This window comes from Fopius arisanus, unplaced genomic scaffold (genome assembly GCF_000806365.1).
Source record: "Fopius arisanus strain USDA-PBARC FA_bdor unplaced genomic scaffold, ASM80636v1 scaffold00010, whole genome shotgun sequence".
In the NCBI taxonomy this organism is placed as follows: Eukaryota; Metazoa; Arthropoda; class Insecta; order Hymenoptera; family Braconidae; genus Fopius; species Fopius arisanus.
This window is the reverse complement of record NW_011887749.1, coordinates 624,224-646,897: the sequence shown is the minus strand read 5'-3', so window position 1 is coordinate 646,897 and position 22,674 is coordinate 624,224. Positions and strand designations below refer to the sequence as shown.

The 22,674-nt window shown below is 35.9% G+C and overlaps 5 protein-coding genes across 6 annotated transcripts; 2 read left to right on the top strand and 3 right to left on the bottom strand.

Annotated features, from left to right (window-relative positions):
• The first annotated feature begins 47 nt into the window (after window positions 1-47).
• On the top strand, window positions 48-1,512 carry LOC105262708 (uncharacterized). The gene is made up of 3 exons (XM_011298429.1): window positions 48-115; window positions 524-1,460; window positions 1,502-1,512. The coding sequence occupies exons 1-3, from the start codon at window positions 83-85 to the stop codon at window positions 1,510-1,512; spliced, it is 981 nt and encodes a 326-aa protein (XP_011296731.1). The 5' UTR covers window positions 48-82.
• LOC105274262 (actin-binding protein anillin-like) lies at window positions 1,490-2,883 on the top strand. Its single transcript, XM_011317201.1, has 2 exons — window positions 1,490-2,409; window positions 2,568-2,883. Exons 1-2 carry the CDS (start codon window positions 1,565-1,567, stop codon window positions 2,737-2,739), a joined length of 1,017 nt encoding a protein of 338 aa, XP_011315503.1. The 5' UTR covers window positions 1,490-1,564; the 3' UTR covers window positions 2,740-2,883.
• Window positions 2,884-4,307: 1,424 nt separating this feature from the next.
• Window positions 4,308-12,180, bottom strand: VGAT (vesicular GABA transporter). The gene is made up of 4 exons (XM_011317200.1): window positions 11,878-12,180; window positions 10,846-11,125; window positions 9,936-10,062; window positions 4,308-8,647 (listed from the first exon to the last, which is right to left on the bottom strand). Exons 2-4 carry the CDS (start codon window positions 11,115-11,117, stop codon window positions 7,463-7,465), a joined length of 1,584 nt encoding a protein of 527 aa, XP_011315502.1. The 5' UTR covers window positions 11,118-11,125; window positions 11,878-12,180; the 3' UTR covers window positions 4,308-7,462.
• Window positions 12,181-14,292: 2,112 nt separating this feature from the next.
• Window positions 14,293-20,344, bottom strand: Usp20-33 (Ubiquitin specific protease 20/33). Of its 2 annotated transcripts, XM_011317199.1 has the most exons (6): window positions 19,751-20,344; window positions 19,099-19,658; window positions 18,214-18,685; window positions 17,426-17,812; window positions 15,804-16,935; window positions 14,293-14,754 (listed from the first exon to the last, which is right to left on the bottom strand). In XM_011317199.1, the coding sequence occupies exons 2-6, from the start codon at window positions 19,518-19,520 to the stop codon at window positions 14,450-14,452; spliced, it is 2,718 nt and encodes a 905-aa protein (XP_011315501.1). In that variant the 5' UTR covers window positions 19,521-19,658; window positions 19,751-20,344; the 3' UTR covers window positions 14,293-14,449. The 2 variants fall into 2 exon arrangements, with proteins under 2 accessions (XP_011315501.1, XP_011315500.1); XM_011317198.1 differs by having other exon boundaries at window positions 19,099-20,344.
• Window positions 20,345-20,423: 79 nt separating this feature from the next.
• Window positions 20,424-22,200, bottom strand: RpS20 (ribosomal protein S20). Its single transcript, XM_011317197.1, has 3 exons — window positions 22,083-22,200; window positions 20,886-20,991; window positions 20,424-20,726 (listed from the first exon to the last, which is right to left on the bottom strand). The coding sequence occupies exons 1-3, from the start codon at window positions 22,083-22,085 to the stop codon at window positions 20,470-20,472; spliced, it is 366 nt and encodes a 121-aa protein (XP_011315499.1). The 5' UTR covers window positions 22,086-22,200; the 3' UTR covers window positions 20,424-20,469.
• Window positions 22,201-22,674: the final 474 nt, after the last annotated feature.

The window sequence follows — 22,674 nt, the reverse complement described above, 5'->3', positions numbered from 1 at the left end:
AATTCACTCCTAAACGACGTGATGACCCTCAGTTCTTGTGCAGAAAACCTCAGGTACGCACGGATTTATTAAACAGGAAGAAATGAAGACTCCACCAGAGAATAATTTTACTGAGGTAATTTTTCACGCTTACAAAATATTCTATTTGAATTCAATAACATTTCTATCGAAAATTCTATTTATTTTCTCCTGCTGATTATGTTCGACATTCTAAAAAAATGAATAGATTTTGGGTTTCTATTTGATCTTTCTAATGAATAATTACTAAACACAATCTTCATAGTTTTTTCGCTGTATTTCAATCGGGTTTTTATCACAGAATTCTAATTTAAAAGAAAAAAACGTCGAAAATTTGTGCGCAGTAATTTTCATTGGCAAATTTAAGCATTTCAAATTGAAGAGTTATGTAGTTTTTTTTATATAAAATATCAAATGGAATTGGAATAGAATTTGGTAGGAATCTATTTCAGTAATCAATTAATTTATCACATAATAATAACGGAAAATTTTCGTTGTGCGGCAGAGAATGCTGAGGAGGAGTTCTTCCATGACACTTCTACGGCGGAGAAAGATTTTGGCGGCGATTGAGGACGAAACGTGCGATAATTTACATGAAACTATGCACTGCAACAATAGAAATTCGTATATTTCTTCGTCGTCAACGGGAACAGATGAGTTGGTGGCGATTATTGAGATGTTGAATGTAGAAGAGAGAGTGGAATTATCTGAGGAAGAAAGTGAGATAAACTGTGAAAGTAAAGTCATTGAGGATCAGGACATGGATATCTTCGAGTCTCCAAAAACTAAGAGAAGATGTTGCAGCCCGAATACGAAGTTCACCAGCTTTTCCCCAATGGCAAAAACCGAGATCAAGAGTTTGGCGGATGTTGATGGCATTATTTCATCGATTCCAGTAACCAATAAGGTTAAAGCTCCTTCTGAGGTGGAGGAATTTCTGGAGAATGCACTTGAGGATGAATTGAATAATACAATGACAAATGATCATTCAAAGAGAGTTCAAGAGAGCGACGGCGAGAGAACTAATGCAAACCTGGATGGCAGTGAGTTGATCTCTGAGGTGAAGACTCCGTTCTATAAGAGAATTACGAGATTCTGGAATCACGAGAGGCAGAGTAATTCGTGTAATGTTGACAGGATTTCAAAACGGTTGAGAGATACCAGCACTCTGAATCGAAGCGAGACCTTTTACAGGACACTATCGTATACGATTAAAAAGAAAATCAGAGCTGCACTGACACGAGATAAATCACCAGAGGTTGCCCTACCTAATGAGTCCCAGGGTCAACTAGCCTTTGACAAGGATGCAATGGACATGATTGAGAATATTCTGGAGAACATAAAGATCCAGCAGGGCATGATTGAACAAGCGAGTAAAGCTTTGAGTGCCTGTCGAATGAGTAAAGAGTTGGCAGGAAATTCAGAAGAGGTAGAGTCAGAACGTTTGCTACTTCTTGCCGAAATTCGCAAGCATCGGCTCCAGGAACAACTTAAAAAGCTTACTAGCAAGTCAGAGAACATTTATCAAGTGAAAGAATCATCAGATATGACGGAGTGGGCAGAAGTGACGATTGAAAATATTAATCTGAGTCTGCGTGAGCGTCTCGGGAGAGAGTCACTGTCTGAGCCTATGGAGTGGTTTTTAGTTGTCATCATCGAGGGAACAAATGTTTGGGGAACTTCACTGGGACTTCGTCCCGTGGGCTCGATGCTTTTCGAGTTCTCCCAGTTCCGGTGTATCATCGATCACCTGAAGCCCGGTTTCAACATCACCATTGAGATCTACAGCCTCAACTTAAAATCCAAAGTCTTCTGCAACGACGAGGACAGGTCTCACACACTCAACTCCACGTTAAACAGAACCTGGACGTATCTCTCCCCTACAAAGTTCTTCAGGCGATCTGAGAGATCCCCAAAAGTCGACCCCAATCAGAAACTTCTCTCTTCCTCCTTCATCAAGTCTGGACATCTACAACTGGGACTTAATGACTTGACACTGTCGTCCCCCTGGACACTAACAGCAGCCCCCCATGATTCTATTCTCCGAGACATCATCGACCTTAATTTGTCTTGCGTACTTCACTTGTCAGCCTCTCATGAAGGATTCCTGAACTTTGGAGAACCGTCCGGGGACTTCATCAGCTGGAATCGACGTTTTTGCGCCCTCAAAGGATGCACCCTCATGTTCTGGAATTATCCCAGGGATCAGGAGACCAAACCCCCTCTCAAAATCATCGACTTGGCGCAATGCTGCTCTCAGAAAATTTCTGAGGTTGATAAGGAACTCTGCACAAGATCTCAAACAGTCGTCTTGGAGGTCCCGAGGTCCAGGGAACCTGGGGATGTCGATAGTCTTCTAGTGCAGTGCAAACAAACCCATACTGTCCAGAGGTAATTAATTAATTTTTAATATTTATGGTCTTGATTGGAGTCGACATTGATCATGACTTACTGGAACACTTGTGCATACAGTTAATCAATGTTTCTTGAAATAAAAACTCGCAATCTGATGAATTCTTGGAGTAAACTATCACGTTAAAATGTTGCAGGTATTTATTGTCTTACGACAATAAGAAAGAGTTGATCGACTGGTCATCGAAGCTGAATAATGTTCTCTCTACACTTCGAAATTGGAATGTCAGTTCCATGAAGAGTATTCGTATATCACCCGCAGCTGCTTCTCACCAAACCGAAATTTTACGACAGTTGGGTTCTGTTTAGAGTGGTAATAAATTTGAGAATAATCAACTGTCCCAATCGATTCGAACAAATATTCGAAGATGATTGTTATTTCATTTTAACTCTCACTATTAACAACGCATCGGGGAAATTCAAGAGTGGTACATTGTTGTTGAATATTCATCGAAAAAACCCACTGTATAACTCTAATAACTCTTCAAGATTGAGAAATTCCCAATCAATCTCAATCGCTAAACGAAATATTTGTGATAAATATCAACGTTTTTGTGTTAAATTAGAGGATGAATATTAATGCATATTAAATATATGACTATTAAATGAGTAAAAATAAATCTAAAGATCCAATTATTTTTCAGTTAATGTTGTTATGAAACTTGAAATTATGTTCCACATCCATATATAGCCAAAATTCACGTTTTTACATTTTTTTAGCAAATTATCGATAGGATATATTGATTTGAAAGGATATGGCACCTACTGCGCACTCCGTGAACCGAATTTGAATTTGGCGGTTCGAGTTGACCAATGAGGAATTAATTCTACGCGTTTCGAGATATTTCGACTCGGGCGAACTTCATTTTTGTGTTTCTACTTCGATAATAAAACATGTCGACGCTGAGTAGTTTGATGTATCTGAAAAAAAAACTGGAGGTTTATCGTCATATCAATAAATAAGACAATTTACTTACTCGTGAGAATATGTGACGTTGTCAAACGAGAAATAACAGGTTTGCTTGCTATAATTAATATCGAACCTTGCGTAATGATTTTCTTCCCACCCTTTTTTGAGAAAATCTTTTTCATAATCAACTCAAATAAATCCCTCATTCCGTAAATTCTAAATGTGATAAAGGATAAAAACCACAAGATGGAAATATTCGTAATGAATTTTTTTATAATTCATTTTTTTTTCTCTTTTTCATTTATCATGTCATACGGAAGCCCGTTACATTTGCTTACAGTTCTGTTCGTTTTTCTGCATATGCTCAATATATATCCTTTTTTAACATCGACGATTTTTTTAAGCTCCTACGAAGCACATCATTTTTTTCTTAATAAAATCATTTATTACTCCAATTAATTACATTAATCATCAAGCAGTTTGTTTACCAATATTTTAGTCCATTCACTCTATTATTTGTTTACTCAATTTTATAGCGCCTCACGATCTGGTCACTTTCATATATATTTTATTTTTGTTGCACCACAAACGTTTATAATCTTTTTACCTTAACACTTAATGTATTATGCAACGTTCGAATAATTTCAATAAGGATTACTCGTATTATTTTGTTATGGAAGACATTAGGGAATTAAAAAAAAAATATAGAAGTACAATGGTCGAGATTCATTCATTATTCTTCAAATATCTATGAATGATCTCATTATTAGAACATTACGTTTTCACATTCAACTTTGTCAATCAGAGTGCAATATTTGAATATTCGCATCAGTTTTATTCTAGTTTTTTTGCCTACACGGTATTTTCATCAGTCGAAATCAAGCCACGAAAATAATTAGTAATCGCATCCGAGAGACCTTGAAATAATTTTTCGATTAAGAATACGCCGTAGTAAAAAATGTAATAAAATCGTACACAAATAAATAAATAAATAAACTGTAAACAAATTGTATAATCTGAGGGTAAATTTTCATTTCTAACACGACGGGAGCTTCGAAGTCATCGAATATTTCCCGACGGGTTCGTTGCAAACAGATGAAGGTGTCAAGTTTTTCAGGAAAAATGTTTCAACCTCAATGACTTGATTCCTTCATTTGTTTACAACGAAAACCTATCAGAAAATGCTCGATGATTTTGAAGCTCTTGTGGTATTATGAGAAAGAATTTTCTTTCTAGAGAATCTGATGGGTTTGACAGTCATTTAATCTATTTGAAAACGAATCTACACAATCATTTGCAATCAATGATTCGAATTATTTTTAAATTTTGATTGAAAGTTAATCAGTCATTGACGGGAAAACAAAAAGGACAAAAAAAATCCAGATGTTCTGAATAGTAATTTAAAATAAAATCTTTCCGAACTGTTGAAATGTGATTTTTACTCGTGTAAAATTGGCATTCGAGCCGAAGGCGACGACTTCTTTACTTTTAATTATCTGCTGCATACATTCATAAAGTAAAGGGTGAAGTGGCGATAGTTACAAGGATCAAGAAGAAAAACTAACAAAACTAACAGTTCCTATTATCCACCTACATTGAATCCACGATATAACTCCAATGCGTATATTTTCTCATTGCCTTCTATTATCTTTGATTTAATCCATCATAAAAAGAGCATTGTTTTTGTAACCAACAAATCATTTGGAAGACATTCGATTACATTATCCGGTAAAATCCACGAAGATTGCGGCTGGAGAGTGAATATTTTGGTACTCGATTGATTTTTCAACACAAACTTCGAGAGGAAATTTAAACAAGTTCTAATTTTTTGAAAATTTTATCTTTTTCGTCATGAAAAATCCGTCGGTCTGGATTGCCGTACGTTATTTTCCATCTCAGAGTGCTAATTACACACAGCGACGCTCCCCGTGTGTAATCAGGCAGTTACTGCACGCTGAAGTGTAACTATCTTTTTTATGACATATTTTGACAACTTGAACCTCATTTTCCGCGACTCAATGGAAAGAAAATTAATTAACTTTTTATTTTTTTTCATTAATTCCTTCAGTTTTTTGTTTTCAAAAATTTTATCTGTCACCATATACCCGCGTTTCACTCAACAGCTTTGGATTTTGTATTGAAAAACCATGGAATAGCGCAAGATTCCTTATTATTTATCCTACCCGATTTTTTGGGAATTATATCGCACCTGTTTATTGTCTTAATATACTATTTGTAGAACAATTTCACTCTTCCCTTGCCATTCTATATAATTGATATCTTGACCAATTATTCAGTCAAACATAATTCTTCGAGTTCGCAATAGGTGATAATACGGATGATATTAAATTTCATTTTTTTTCATCTAATTGCTGCCATCGAGTTCGTCTGACGACATTTAATATAAATAGTCGTCGACTGTAGTCTCGCAATACACTTATAAAATTCCAAACTTAACCAACAGTATATAGTTATATATTCATGTACATATTATTTCTATTTTTTAAAATCTCATTTAATCGTTTTGTTTGTTTGGAAGACATTGATTCTTGCAGTTTCATTCACGAAAATAGGTTATATTGAGATTATTTTCATTTCAATACTAAGTTTTTATCCTTTCGTTGAAAATTTTTATACGAAATTATTCATTACGATACAAATGAAACAAAGGAATTGTCGACGAGGGGAGGGCTTATTCTATCTTGGAATTTTCCTTTTGTAATTTTTGTGAATATACTCAATTCTTAAAGCTCATTTGGTGGTGTTCTGAAGGTGAATTCAGAGAAAATAAATTCCGTAGCTTCCTGTATTTTAGCTGGGAGAGAGCCTAGTGTGTAACCCGGAGGCTTTCTCTAAATTTGATGAATTCAAATACTAAAAGTCTGTAGAAAAAAAATGGGGCTATATTCATTCAGGATTCAAAGCCGGCTCTTCCTGTTACACACGGATGTGCACCTAATTGAAGTATAGGGAACTGAAAATTGTTTCTTCAAAAGTCGTCTTCAGAATATCACCTAATCGTTTAGTGAACGAAGACAAGAGTTCTATAAAAATTACAAGCCTGTTCCGTAATCTGCCAAAAGTCAAGTCAAAAGTTACGTGCGTAACTGTTCGGTAATTTTAAGTGACGAGACCTACTGCGCGCGCCGAATTTGAACTTGGCGGTTCGACTTGACCAATGAGGAATTAGTCCCACGCGTTTCGAGATATTTCGACTCGGGCAAACTTCATTTTTGTGTTTCTACTTTCATAATAAGGAAAGAATTCGGTAATTTTAAGTGAATACTGTTTTGACAGGCAGATTACGGATCAAGCACATAATTTTGATTGAATTTTTCTCTCCGGGTGTAAAAAAACAGTTGTTGTGCCTGAAGTTTCTTTTTTTCCCTTGAATTAAGAAATCGTTTCTATCAATGATTTTTTTTGTAAAGGTGAATATTTTTTGTAACTTAGAAACTAATATCCTCTAAGATATTTCTATGAATAATTGGAAGACGTAATAGGGCTATTTCGATAAAGGACATATATCCTTCGCCAACACGTATCCGATGGACATGCGCGTATTTAGTGTTCTTGCCCAAAATTTACCGCAGCACCGATAAAATTGTTGGTGTAATGACTTGAGTAGACATGACTTTTATACAAAATACCTAAATTAAGAAAATTCATTCAATTGTAATTCTTCGGAATTGGAATAAACCTATATAAATATTTTTTTTTCATCTATGATGGAAGACATTTTCAGATATTCGATCGAATCCACACCGAATGAATTCGTGATCCCAATATACTGTTTCCCCCTTTCATTCTCTTTGGAAGACTCATCAACTTACAACTAATTTCCTTAGTTAATGTATGAAATAGTCAATTTGATTTAGGATCAATCTGCACAAATAGAGAATTAATTCAATCATTTTGCAGGGACAGTCTACACTGGTCTCTATTTGAAAGAATCGTGAAGTCTTTCAGTGTATAATGCGCTGTGTGAAAAAAAGGTTTCACACGTTGATCCCAACAAAAAGTAAGACTATTTGAGGGATTAGAGTAGTCTGAAAAGGAAATCGTTAATAATTATCAACTACATTAGTATGTTAAATAATTGTTGTCAACTAATAATTCCTTTTAAAAGGGTAATCCTATTTCAAAAGCCTTCACTAGCGCTTTGCCAGAATCATAAACCCCAATGACCCCGAACAAAACACCCAAAAAAATCACAAAGCAATCGTACGCGACCTCGCGCGTATCCATAGAATTTCTCTTGAGCTTCAAGTGAAAATAACATGGCCAAATAAACGACAACATAGTTCCAGTGAAAGATCCAATGAAACCCATTAATATACTGAAATGTGGAATGAATATGGCCATCAAAATAGTGAACATAACAACCCCCAGTCTCCACGCTAGTCCCCAGACTTTTAATTCCTTATCCACAGTCCAGATGGTTGGGAAGATAGTCTTGGGTCTTCCCCTGAAATACTGCCTCTCAAGAAGTTCACAAGCTGCATAATACGGCAGAGGATATGATAGAATAGCCTTAATGACTAGAAAGAAATTAACCAGTCCCTTGAAGCTGGCAGAGTGCAGATTATTTGTAATAACCTGTTGGGTGTCATTTTGAAATGTCAGGAAGCAGAGCCAACCGAAGAGAGATTTGAAGGCAGCAGCTGCGATATGACTCCAGTTGATCATCCAATCGAATTTAGATCTGTCAATCAGATTACCCTCGAGGGTTGGTAAAAATATGTGAGAGGTGTAACTGAATACAATCACGCCTAACGATATAGGAAAGGTCTCCATATCGATGGTCCACTTAACTTTAGACCAGCCCCAGTCACCAATCTCTAAGAGACAATACCCGAGGATCACAGCGTTGATCAACAGATGAGCCATTGTGCACCAGAAACTTAGGATGGAAACTGACTGAAGTGTCTTCAAAAATCCAAGAGGTATGAGAAAAATTCCTACTAACATCATCCAACTTCGAGCGTCGATTGCGCCCTCTGGATAACTGCCAATCAATAGATCGCCGCAGACAACGACGTAAAGAATGCAGGTCATTAAAAGCTCAATGATTTGCGCTAGGTTGACAGCTCGTGCTCCCCATCTAGGTCCGAAGCACTCTTTGGCAATTGCCACATAAGAGTCCCGCACACGAACTCTCTGACCGGTGACTGTGTCCAATTCGTACAAGCACTCCACCAAGATCTTACCAGTGTAACAGCATATGTGAGCGACGCCTATCATGGCGGCAATCGCCCAGTACCCACCTCGGAGGACGGCAAAGGGAAGCGAGACGATGAACATTCCCTAGGGGTCAAAAGTTTGTTTCAGTTCAATTTATAATAAATTCATGTCTTTGTAGCAATTTTTGCACCCATGAACCCATGAACATCAACCCATTCAACGACCAACCGTTACATTTCAATATAATGGTAGTGTGTCTATGTTGCTGTACTCCCGTTACTCTATTTGCTTATTATTCTTAAAAAATTGTACTTGTTCATCGTTCAAGGGGTTAACATATTACCATTAAATTCAAAATTCGTTAAAATAACTTCCTAAAAGCCTTAACAAACCTGTGGAAAATTTTTCGGATGAACATAATTGTGTCCTGCTTAGTCCAGTCAATTTCGCCTTCAACCCTTAATTAATTCCCTTGCGTTTGAAAATACACCAATAAATGCGTAAAAATACTCTAAATAATATATCAAAATGTTCACGCAATGTTCAACCGGGAACATAACATAACCCATTGCATATGGCACGTGTTGGATTGAGGTGCGTGCGCAAAAACAGGACGGACGGGTTTTCGGTCACAATGAAATAAAATAGCATCATAACCACGGCGAAAAAAGTGATTCTGACTCATGCGCGTTATAATCCTCGTCTCCGACTTGGACTATAAAGTCGCATTCGTCAGATTCCTTTTTTCCGTCCTAGGCGGGAAAAATACTATTAATAATACTGCATGAAAGACCAGTTTTCGCTATGTATACATGATTAATGTCTATGCTTCCCTCCAAATGAGGGAAAGATATAGCTCATTTCATTTGTCGAATTTTTATTGTCAACAGTTCTTCACGGGAAGAAAAAGAGCCGAAAAATAACGGAACACTCGGTACTTTTCCCAGAGAAGCAAGGTCACCTCACCATTACTTCAAAGTTCCGCAGTTTTTCGAGTATTTTTCTTTCCGTTGGAACGACATAATATTTTTTTCTGCAATTTTGAAGAAAAATTGAATTTCCCGGTGAAGTTATTTCTAAATATACTACGAGCACCTTAAGAAAAAAACAGATCTAAACCCGCATGTTTGCTGTTCTTGACTATGCTTCAGGTACACTGAGAAAAAAAATTATTTTTGCCAAGAATATTTTTTTCCTACTAGTAAATCTGGGGATCACTGTGTAAATACTCCCATACGACTTACTAATGCCAAATATATTTTCTTGTGGTTAGTAAATATTCTTGGCTAAAGAAAATTTTTTTCTCAGTGTAGTAATGCGTTACACTCGGGCTAAAGTCATCCGATTTCTTCCTATGGTGCATAATTCTTTTATTTATAGTTTTTAATCGCCCTCTGCTTTCAATATTCACCTGGATAGCATTGGTAACGTTCCAAGCAGCTTGCCACTCATTAATTTTAACTCCTGATGCGAATTCACCCCCGTCATCGTATTCACTGAAGCCACCGCTGCTCACACTTCCTCCCCTTGTTTTTTCACTGAAAGAAAATATCAACTGTCATCAGTAAAGTTTGGAAGTTCATTTTTCGCCACTTGCTTGATCAGCACTTGCGATCATATTCACATTAACAAGTGAATTACCTACGTACATGATAGGAGAATACTCTTGAAAGAACTAAACAACTACAATTACATGAAGCTGTAGTTTTTCTATTATTCTCAAGAATTTTCTTATAATTCATGAAACACCACTTCTCATCGAAATCCTCCAACTGATTCAATCCGAATCTTAATATGAAGAATGAAAAATCCATTTTTGTCATTCGGCCCGAACTAATCTCATTCTTTTCAGGCATAGGCTTGGTAAGTGTTACTTGCAAGGCTAAGCCTTCTCAGAAGTCAGTTTGTTGGCCCTCGCCGAAAATAAATAATGTAGGTAATAAAGTTTGGAAAGTATTTTCCTGACAAATTCTATTACAATCCGCTGATAAATTACTATTCCAAATGTTCTAAAAATGAATCAAACTGAAGAGTACATCCTGGGATAATAACGAAGAAACTTCGTTTCCTACTTCGTACTGTCAACCGGTTATATTCGATATTACTTCAATTATTACATTACAAATGACTAGGAACGTCGCCTTTGGTGTTTTGATAAATAAGAAGTTCGGCAAATTGATATCCTTATTCCAAAGTTTTTATATCAAATATCATTAATTTATGGGGAAATTGAAATTGTTAGTTTCTACGCAGACGTCACGCTGTATCAGGTGATTGTTGTGCTTAAAATTATTAAGTATAAAAGTTCCTCGGTTATTTACCTAGTTCGCTGATAGCTGAACGAGTCCTCAGCTATCCCCGTGCCGTTCTGATCACGAAATGTCTGCTCTCCATTGATCGTAATCATTTCTGTATTTTCTCTACCATCACCGTTCTCTTTACAATGGTTCGATTGTGGATGTCCACCAGCATTGGCTCCACGAATCAACTCAATACATGGACTATTTTCCGGCATTTTTGCTTTCACCGTTTCCCACATGACACTCATGGTTGCTCCAAAAGAGGGTATATAATATCCTCTAAAATTCGCCATTGTTGTCGCTTAGAAGAAAAAATTGCTTATATTATTTTTTTTCAATCACGAAAATTATTAAAATTAATTCATCTACAAATGTCTAGCCGTTTTTAATTATACACAAATAAAAAAAACCACTAAGAATTATATGGCTAGAGCTCAAAATAATGTTTGTTTGTAAAACTGGAAAAGTATGGGTCTATCAATTTTGTTATTAAAATAGATATAAATCCAAGTTTTTTATCTATTTATAGTTAATCAATGATGAAATCTGAACTTATTCATCTTATTTATCGCAAAGAAAACACATATATGCAGAAAACCAACTCACTCGTGACAGAAATCTACACGGAGAGAAATATTTAGTAAAAATTACGGGACTTTCAGTTCACTTACCGATTACGGAGTTGATTCGAAAAATTTAAGTGACGGTATTGTTATTTTTCACCGATAATTCAAATAAAAATTACGGAACACCGTGGAAAAATTCCGTGACTTTAGATAAAAATTACGTGACAATTCCGTAAAATTTCCGTCAACTACATTTCGCTCCAGAATTACGGAAAATACACGTAATTTTTATTGAATATTTTTCTCAGTGTATGAATCAATAGATTTCGTCACCGTATGTTTCCGTAACAATCTATTCACCAAAGAATTAATGTTCATTTTGAGGAAATAGTGTTTTAGAGAATCCACTTAAAAAATTTAAAAATGTAATTCCAATCACTTCTAAATTAAAAGAAATTCTGGCGGATTTGATGAAAGAAATACTTACAATATAGTCTTGGATAACACTTTCCCAATTATGCTTCAACAAACAAACAAAATTGTATTATGAGGGATAAATAGTCGACCTTCGACTCCTGAAACTGCAATGTCTTCTCTAGACTAGTAATTGAGGCACTTGCGCGAATTATTATCATGTGTTCACCAGTAAATTCCCACTTTTTGTTGTTTAGTATTTTAGTAAGACATTATTAGATAGCTAAGAAATAAAATTTTCAGTAGATTTTTAATAGAATAGCCAGATTATTACGATTTATTTTTAATGGTTACTTGGACTAGCGGCGGTGTTTGGGGGTTGGGATGAAAGTGGCCAGCATCCTTTCATCGTTACGCGCAGGACGTGATCGATTTGGTCTGTGAAATGGTGAGAAGATCGACGGTGGACCGTCATGCGCATACAAGATATTATAACACTCCGTTCAGAACTGTGACGGATGTGATGTGATTTCTCACTGATTTACCAATTTTATTATATGTGGGAAGAAAATTCACGGTTGCATTCGAATCGGGATAGCCCAGAAAAAATCAATATCTCTTCAAGAAAGAATTGCTATTATTTATGAACATAATAAAAGTATAATTAGAAATTAGAAGTCATTCGTTTTTGTACAGAATAAAAATAATAAAAATAATAAAAATAATAAAAATAACTTGGAGTTTACCTCTACACTGAAAAAAAAAATTCCTTAGCCAATAATTGTTACTAACTACAAGAACTACAAGAACACTTAGTTTGAGTGGGAGTCTTGGAATAAGCAAAGTAATTCATTTATTTCTTTGAATATACGGTGTATATATTAGCTATATAAATTCTGAATATTGCTTTCAGCCTGTCTGGTCTGTATGCAGAATTGTTTATGCTACATATGACGTCACAGAATACCATGGAAGAAGCCCTTAGTACTTCCATATTTCTTTATGATTCCTCTCCGGATATTCACCTGAACAGGTCGTCTAAATAAATGCTTTCTGATTCCCTGATCGCATATTTCAATACTGAGATAACTAATTGAAAAATTGCTTCAAAAATCGAAAGAGAGCTGGTTCTAATTTTTGGGATTATTATTCTCCGAAAAACATTCTTTTACAATTATCTTGTAAACAAATGAGTTTACAGGATTTTTTCATGTGGAGAATGGAAATTCCCTCAAAACAGTTTCATGCGAAATTGAGATGAATTCAGTAGGTAGTAATCAAATAATTTAAAAAAGTATGTAACATTTTCATGGAATTACTTAATAAACTATTGGGTTCATGTTATTATACCAAAAAAAAAACAAATTTGATAAAAAAAATGATTAATTCAATCAATTTTTCAATCAATAAATTGCTACATTAATTGAGATTAATCTTCTTTTAAATCTTGCATCGTTTCCAAGAACTCTTTTCTCTTTCTCGGGTGGAAGGGCAGCCCTACTTTGCTACCTCCTGTTTAGAAAGGAAATGACGCACACCGGTGCGCAGTGACATACCGTACAGCCACTGAACGCTGTACCGTCATTGACTGTCCTTTTTACCCCAATATCTCCAAAGGGGTGCTTCCGATCGAAAAGTGGAATAGTATATTGTACACCAAGGGAGGAAAACAGGGCATTCTAACCCGCGTGTGTATTACCGATCTGAGGCGAAGCCAAGGGTGACAAATACGCGGATCGTAGGGCGTTCCCTCGTTGAGGTCCCTGTAGAGGTCCAGGGTAATTAACCTAAAAGTACAGCTGAAAATCCCGGGGGAACTGTTCTCCATTGTCCTGAAGTGGCGTATGTACCGTCGTTGCCTTGAATATTTTTTCCAATCCGTTCCGCTCACCGTTGAGCGAAAACTCCAGCCCAACGGCATTGCAAAAATCCGATTCCTGAAAAATGGCGATATCTTGGTCCTCGTAAATGGTGGAATCCCCGTAAATGGAGGAATCCCCGTAAATAGAGGAATCCCCGTAAATGGGACGTGCCTTATTATATAAAGTGATTGTTTTCATCAACTATTTACACATTATAATTGAGTAAATTAAGTATTAATCCTCCCTTGTACTTGTGTATCGATATTGTACTTTTCTTTGTAATATTAACGTGTATATATTTTCTGAATCAACGCGAACCTGTCATTCCTTATCGAGTCAACTGTTATAGGGAAGGCAAATAAATAGCTATAAAATCAACAAAATTAGAATTCCAAATTAAAATAAAACGAATTTTGCTTACACTCCAGATTTCTTTCAATATACTCCAATGCCCAATCTGGCCCTGTTCCAAAACAGAACTGCCGAAACTGCGAAAATAAGAATATAATAAAAGAGTTATGTTAACAAATTTATGCAACAAAGATAATTATTACAATGGATGTATCACTTATGTAATTATCTTGAGGATAGGTTACTTTACAGAAAGAAATCTATGATGTAAGTAATTAAATATCTAATAAAGATCTTCAGTTAAGATTTATTTATCCAATCCATATTTACTAGAATAATTTTGTGATGGCTAATTGAAATCTATTGATCACTTTTCACTACATTTAGATAATCCATCAATCATTGAATAATAACACCTGTCTGTTAACGATTTTATACATTAAAATCCCTCTGAGTTTTTATCGAATCACTGTCAGACGCGATACTCTCGATAGCACTGTCTTGCTGAGATATCACCTCTGTACTTTTAGTAATGATTATTTTAGTTGTCTTGGGATCGATGAGAGCTTGTTTTGTACTCTGCCCTGCCAAGTTGGGTGCTGATGTGGAATGTAGAGAAGTATTGGCTTGATGCATTTGTGGTCGTTGACAAGTTTGGAGAACTAACTCGGGACCACCACCGTAGATACTCACAAAGAATTGCCAGACGTCTTCCGATACTTGGCTACAATCTGAACCTGAAACAATAAGAAAATTTACTGAATCTCACGACTTTATCATTTTTATGAATCCGGTTTTTAACGAATTGTAGTAATTTTTTCCATCTGAAAACTGCTGAGATATCGTGTATGATTCCGAAAAACATGAATGTCAATGAGGCCTATGGTAGCCATTGGAAAACGAGGCTGCTTGATTGCCGTTAAAAAAAAATGAATTACTCATTTTTTATTTTATATGTATATAATGAAAAACGTGGGAAAAAATCGATCAATTTAATCCGGTAGGGTAATTAGCTAGATTGTGAGTGAGAGTGAACGGTGAAAACTAGTCGCTAACTAGTAAAAAAAAATGGCCTGAAGATCTTTTGCAATTAGTCACTTGCAATCTAAACGGCCTCGGAGAAAGCTACCTAAAAATCTCTCCAGAAATGCTACTTGATGTTCTCCAGGGAAAAAGCTACCTACTACCTTAAAATTCGATCTGTAAAAACTAGTAAGTCCGGATTTAGTTATGGTTGCGGTTGGTCAATTCTGCGTTGCTAAAAATCGGTTAACGCCCTTTTTATTTTTAAGACACATTTTTAAGGATTGGATGAGCTACTGATCGTTCCCGGAGTTTTAATTAAGTTTCGTCTCGGTGTTTGGCATTACAGTGTCGTTGAAGTTGCGAGAACGAAGGTGAAGATTTTCAATCAATGGATCAGGGGTTTTTCGAATAATCGCTGCGGCTACAGAAAAAAATCATTACAGAACACCCCCGAACGGTCGACTTGGACCTCGGTCTACATATATACCTAATTGAGTGCCACTCAATCTTTATTCTTTCCTGTATTTTTGATAGTTATTAAAATAAATAATAACTCAGAAAAATTGAGAATTAGATGAAGTGCTCTATTATACTATTACCAAAAATTCTGTATAATTTGAACAAATCGATAGTATTCTAATTAAACCGGAACGCATCGAAATTACGTTAATGATCGCCTCATGCTTACAACTAGCTTCCACAATTTTCATTGCTACTTTGAATTCATAAATTCCGTAGAGAACTATACATTAGTACCTACCAGGTTTCAGAACTTTCTGGGCATTAACAATGAGCACAATCGATGAATTATCGATAGGTCCTGGAGGCTGTGTTTCCTTTCCCTTTACGAAGCCTTGCCACTGTCTTAACCAGATCATCGCCAGTGCATAAATGGCCGTGGGATTCTCCATATTATTAAACTTCTGGAATATCTCCAACTCATATCTCCTCCTCTGCTGCAGTGTCTCATACTTTTCCACGCAAACAGGACACTCAAACAAATGTGTACAAGCAGGCCCACCTCCAAATGTGTTATAAAGATGTTCCCAGACCGCCTGCGGTAGTGGCCTACTCAATTTATCAATATAATTAACTTTCACTGGATTAATTCCCCCATGAGGGCACAAAAAGTCTGAATTATCAATCATTCCAGGCTCTGAACAAGTGTTAAATCTATTGATCCATGCTCTGGATACATAGAAATTTAACTCAGGTGCTTTAAAAGAACTCTCTAACAGTTCCACTATTTTATCACGACACTCAGTTATTTCATAAGAACTTTTCTGATAAAAAAGTACGTAGGCTTCACAATTTTTGACAGTTTCTGGAGATACTTGTGTCACACATTGATCGTCGAATTCGAACCATTGATTTACATCTGAATTTAGTGCATAACAAGTGTAATGTCCACCTCCAGCTGTTCCATGATGACAAATGACAGATATCAAGTCGTACGTAGTGACTTTGGAGACACAATCTTTATGGAGATATGGGTGCATATCTAATCCATCCAAAGGGAAAGACACATAATTTGCTATTTTTGAGGAGAACATTAGTTCATGACGAAAACGTTTGAGGTGAATGCAAAGAATTTCTGGAAGATCTAAGACTTTAGAAAATTTGATTCCATTTCGAAGCTTATTGCACTTTTCGCAACTGTACATATTGTCTCCTTTGAGTTCGTCTGCGCTGAAAAAGGCAGAGAGGCAATCGTGGAGACTAACGACTGGGCCCCAGAACCAGGAACGCATCCATTGGATTAACCAATACATCCACCCTGATTGATTAGTCACGTAAACCACGTCAGAGCATGGACCCGCTTTTTGAGGGGTTAACGAACCCTGATGCAACATGTCGATGTGGTCTCTGCTCGGAATTGGTAGTGAGAGGTCCTGAAAATAATGATGATCATCGAACCAATAGCATAGGTTGTTTTTGGGTTACATAAATATGTAAAATTGTGGTAAAGATGGAAAATCGAAGAAATTCAATTACCTAGAAGCCATTATTATTAAAGCAATATATTGGAAAGGAGTAAATCTAGGGAGACTTGCTAGAGTACTTTTACAATGATCAATTATCTCAGTTGAAAAGATATTATATTGTTTACCCGAGGAGACATAATCAACAAATTGCGGATACATGCTAGATGCTGATAAAAGAGCTCTTCATTTAGCCTCCTATAAGCAGCACGTACTACGATCATACTTTCTTCGGAAGTATTACATACAATAACTTTTTTTTAGATTTCCACAACTACTAGAGTCTACAGCTCTATGTCCTTTTAATTCAAATTTTGATGAATTTATGATAGAATAGGGTATGGGGTATATGATCTGATATTTTGACGAATTGATGATAGAACTCAGTTGATATTCTCACCTGAAAGGTTTCCACCCTTGTGGAGACTCGATCGCACATTAAACATTGAACTGAGCTCAATAGTTTCCCGTCAAAAATATCGCTAATGATACTTCGTGTCTTCATTTGCTTTTTTGCTCGATGTTTCGTTGGAGAGTTTTGGAGTGATCTCTGCGATTGGTTATACTGTTCATCGAGGGGCTTCTTCATGCTTCGGGTCGTGAACTTATTTCGGAGTTTCTCAGATTGAGAAGCTCGAGAGTAACGACGTTTCGTTCCTCGGTCACCATCGTCACTGGTAGAACTTTGCTCACTCACTCCAGAGTCGCACGTCTCATATTCAGCATCTGATTGACTAGAGGTCGTAGCGTCCAACTCTGGATCTTCGTCATCGGAGGATTCAGTGACCTTAAGAGAAATTCACTTTTTATACTATTAACCACCTCACAATTTGGTTGTCAAATATTGATTAGAATTTTCGAAGTTATTTTTTGTTATGTTTTATTAGCCTATCGTTAGATTATAGTCTCTTGCATATGAAAATTATGTTGAGAAAATTATATTTTTCGCATTTTGATCATTTTATTAAAAACCTCCTTGCGCCCAACAAGATGTATCATTTAGTCCTATATTTATGTTGCATGACAAAATTTTTACAAAAAAAAAAATATTGTTAGACACTCGGGCATAAGAAAAAACTTTCTTGTCCCATGTACATGGAACATTCACATTAAGCTCGTCCTGTCAATATCATATATGTCAGGAAATTTCCTTTCGACGTAATGACGAAATATACTATTATTATATACCTGCAGATAAATATGCTGTTCTCTGCCTTCTTCGATTCGCTCTTTCAATTCCTCGTGCAGTTGGTCCATGAAACACCGGAGAAACTCTTGAGTATCATGCTGATGGTATCCACGAAACATTGGATTAACTGCCCGAATCCCAGACAGAATTCCATTAGGAACCACATACCCTCGAGTGTTCCTGTTCCACATATCCTTCACCAGATTCATATAATTCAAACTCAACCCTGGCTTCCGATCTTTTACGATGTACGAAACTGCTTGACCACAATCCAAGAAATACTGAGTCAGTGGAACGACATTGGAAAGGGCTTGAAGGGCTGAGTTCATATAGCAAGTATTGCCAATATTTTGAAGGCCTACAAGACCACGTGGTTTGCTAGCCAAGTCTCGAATTTCTTCGGAATCTGAACTATCCGGTGAATCACCGCTTTTTTCAAAATTGAACTTTGCATCGTGGTTGGTGTAAAATCTGTAAAGGAAAAAGTCATTTAGTTTCCAATTTGTGGTAAATACACGACTGAAAATCGCGTATTTAAATAAAAATTTATATTAAATTTTACGGTTATAGGATGGGTATGGACATATCATGAAAAAAACAGACCCCATCTGCATTAAAGCAACTTCTGTACATGACAAAAGGATGAGCATTTCATACATTTGCATTTCTATAACAAACTGTACAACCGCGTACTGTTTTTTAGAGTAACAGTATTGATATGAAAGTATAAATAAAACCAAAAGTAAGTGCATAAAACCAAAAATAAGTGCATAAAACCAAAAATAAGTGCATAAAACGAAAAATAAGTGCATAAAACCAAAAATAAGTGCATAAAACCAAAAATAAGTGCATAACTATTTGTCAAAATGAAATGATTTGCTTACCTATCTAAGAGAATGCCGAAACTATCAACCTCAGCCTTATAATTAACACCTCCCGGTCCATCCCCTACAAAATAATTTGCTCCACCCTTAACATTCATCTGCGTCGGTGATGTAGACGGCGATGGAATATGCCTTGTTATCACTTCCCTCTCGCACATATAACACCAGATTCTGTTCGTTGATAGATTCATGTGTGCACAATGCAGGGGATATTTATTATTATGTATCGTGCTATGATCCAGATGTGTTTCAGTGCATCCTACCCATCGACAATCAGGGTAAAGACACAACCAAAGATCAGGGCCTTCATTATCGCAATCATTGCACTTTGTAAATTTTTCCCGGTGATTGAACACTCCCTCGATGACACTGAGATCTCCATGATTCGAAATATGTGGACAATTTCGTGCTACTACTGGCATGGCTCCGACTAAACGTCAGTTAATCAACTTATATGAATAACCGAAAGCATTGATTATTCAAATCAACGCAGTATCGTTTGTATTCCTCTCACTTCTCTAACAACTATTATTACAATTCAATGATCTAGGATTCTCCGACTGTATAGAAAGGTGTAAATTATTATCATAGTAATCAAATTCTGTTTCAACATATTTGTTTGTTTCACTGAATATATGAAACGTATCCTAACCTGTATACAACACAAATTCACCAGAATATTCAACCCAACGAAAATGATTGTCATTCGAAATACAAGGGTCAGCTTCAGCTGGATCTTGACAACAATAATGCCATCGTTCAAGATAGAAAAGTCACTAAATTAATGCCGTTATGTCCTAGTCGAATTGTTACCAGAGATTTCTAGAGCTTATGGAAAGCCTTCAACAAGCTTTCATAACGGCGGCACGAAACTAAGCCAGAGCCGGTACCCATGAGTAAAACAGCGAATACGCAAAGCTTGAAACCCGAGAATCTCGATAATTCGAGAAAGCCGTGTCACTACAGTAGAGTGCTTCTGGGAATAACGATGACGTCCGAAAACGCACGATATAATCCGGCGGGAGAGTATGATAGAGATACTCGATTATTGAAATGAAAAATGATTTCAACTTCATAAACTCGAAGTTTGTTTAAAAAATCATGAAAAAATCAAAATTTTAACTAGCTTATACTTGCAAACGAGTTAAAAATGATATAATTCATCCTAATGATAAAATTATTTTCTTAGAATTTCAACCTTCCAAAGCTCGGATAATGTGGGTTATCAAGAATGTGTAATATGGCTATAAATCTTATAATAAATCACTTAATATGAAATACGAAAGAGGTGGTACAACAAATGCAGAGAAATAAAACTGTAAAAAATGTGTGTCAAATATTTATTAAAATATTTTCTTGATGGTGAACGACTTAATCGTTGGCAATGGTGACCTCAACCTCTACACCAGGTTCAATAGAAATGCTAGTGATCTGCTTGACGATCTCAGATGGCGAGTAAAGATCAATGACACGCTTGTGGACGCGCATCTGAAAACGATCCCAGGTCTTTGAACCTTCACCACAAGGTGTTTTACGTGTAGTGATTCTCAGGATCTTAGTGGGCATGCGAACGGGTCCTTTGACCTTTAACTTCTGCTTTTTAGCACCACTGATTAATTCAGAGCAAACTGCAAAACAAAAATAATGGAAATAATAGAAATGTGTATTAGCATAAAGAGAATGATCTAACCGGTGAAAGGAAATAGAATCCAGTCGGTGATATGTTGATTATTCATATTGATATTGATTATAAATTTCACAGTAACCAATATGATTTAGGATCTAACCTTTTTCAAGGGATCTCACATTGCGAGATGTCAAAGTTATCCTGATGCGGTGAATCGGTGCAACCTCCGCTCCTGGTTTCTCCGGGTTATCGGTCTTCAAACTTGCCTGAGCAACAAAAAGACATATCATAGGGATTTTTCGAGAAAACGGGGTAAACTTTATAAATATTAAATCTACAGAACCTCAAAAATCAAAAAACCAATTTAATCAATACCAAAATTAAAAAGTAAAATTCTACTGAAGACTTTCTTTCCCTTATAAAATTTACCTTTGTCGGCTAACTAAATGAAAATAATGCCATCAAATAATGCAATGTATTTCGATGATCCATTTTTTCAAATGAATATTGCGGGAAAAATGTTATATCGAGCAAATTTCCTAATTAAATAAATTCGGTGTTCTATTCGTATATTCACGTTATTTTCTGTTGCAAAAAAACACTCATGGCAAGCAATATCATCACCTATCGGACTGAAATCCCATTGAATTAATAAAGCTAAAAATTATTGAATACTATCCGCTAGTTTTCCTGTATTGCTACAAGAACAGAAAGATGAGAACTATTTCTCGATCTTGAGATGGAATTTTCTTAATCGCATGATCCATATTAATCAATGATAAAAGTGAAACAAGAAACCCATCGAAATAGACAAGTATAACGTCAATTAATCGTTGATTTTTCCAATACATTGAGTCGCTATCGAGTCATCATCGATCGGCTTGCAAAAGTACTCTACCCTTTTAAAAAGAATTCAACTATCCAGGAATTGATAATACGTGATTCTGTTTGTGTGGAAATATCTTTAAACTGTTCTCATAAAATTTTTATTAAATACGTTTAGAGCTACATATGCACTTCGATTAAGATAGCAGCAATACCGTTATTTAAAATTTCTTAAAATTTCATAAGAGTCATAAGACTCGTTCCGAAATGACCAATTGTACAACGAACCTAATATAAGAAGCAAATATCAAATGATATTGAATACGTCGTCTTCAGTAATTATTGGTTTTGATTATTGAAACATTGATAATTTTGTAAATGAAAAATCATAAAAATATGAACGCTTGAACGAAATTTCCCCCTAACATAACCTCTATATAAAAATCGACGATTTTTCCGAAGAATGTTCAATATGCACCGGTTAAAAATAACGATAATGATATAGTGAGATAAATATTATAATAATTGGTACCATAATTGATTGATGATCCTGGTCGAGATGATCAATTTACTCTCAAATAACTGATCAGCGCTGAACCAGTCGACGAATCGTTCCACGTGCCGCAACGAAAAGACCTGCGGGAGATTTTTCTTCTTCTTCTAATTTTTGATGGCACTGACCAAAGAGGATTGACTGAAGTAGAGGCTCAGTTCTCGGGGGTGAGTGACCCCAGAGGTATCGTAGTACTGCACCCCAAGAGAGGGAGGTCGCCACACGCAATGCTGGGAGTTAAAGGTATGATACAAGCAGGTATTGTCAAGCCGGTCAAGCCAAAAACAGGGGACAAGTTCTCTCAGGCGGCACGAGACAAAAAATTTTTCAAAAATTTGTTTCGAAAAATTTTAAAAGAATTTTCTAGAAATTTTTGCGAATACTATTTTTTTCTTGGTTTATAGGATGTGTGGTATCTACATGACCTCAAAGTTTCAAAAATAGAATAAACTATAGAAGCATTATCCAGTCTCCAAAAATCAGGCAATAACAATAAATAAATTGATTCCTCTTATTTTTTATTAAAAAATAATAGCGACTTACAGCTGATGCAGCAGTTTTCGCAAACGAA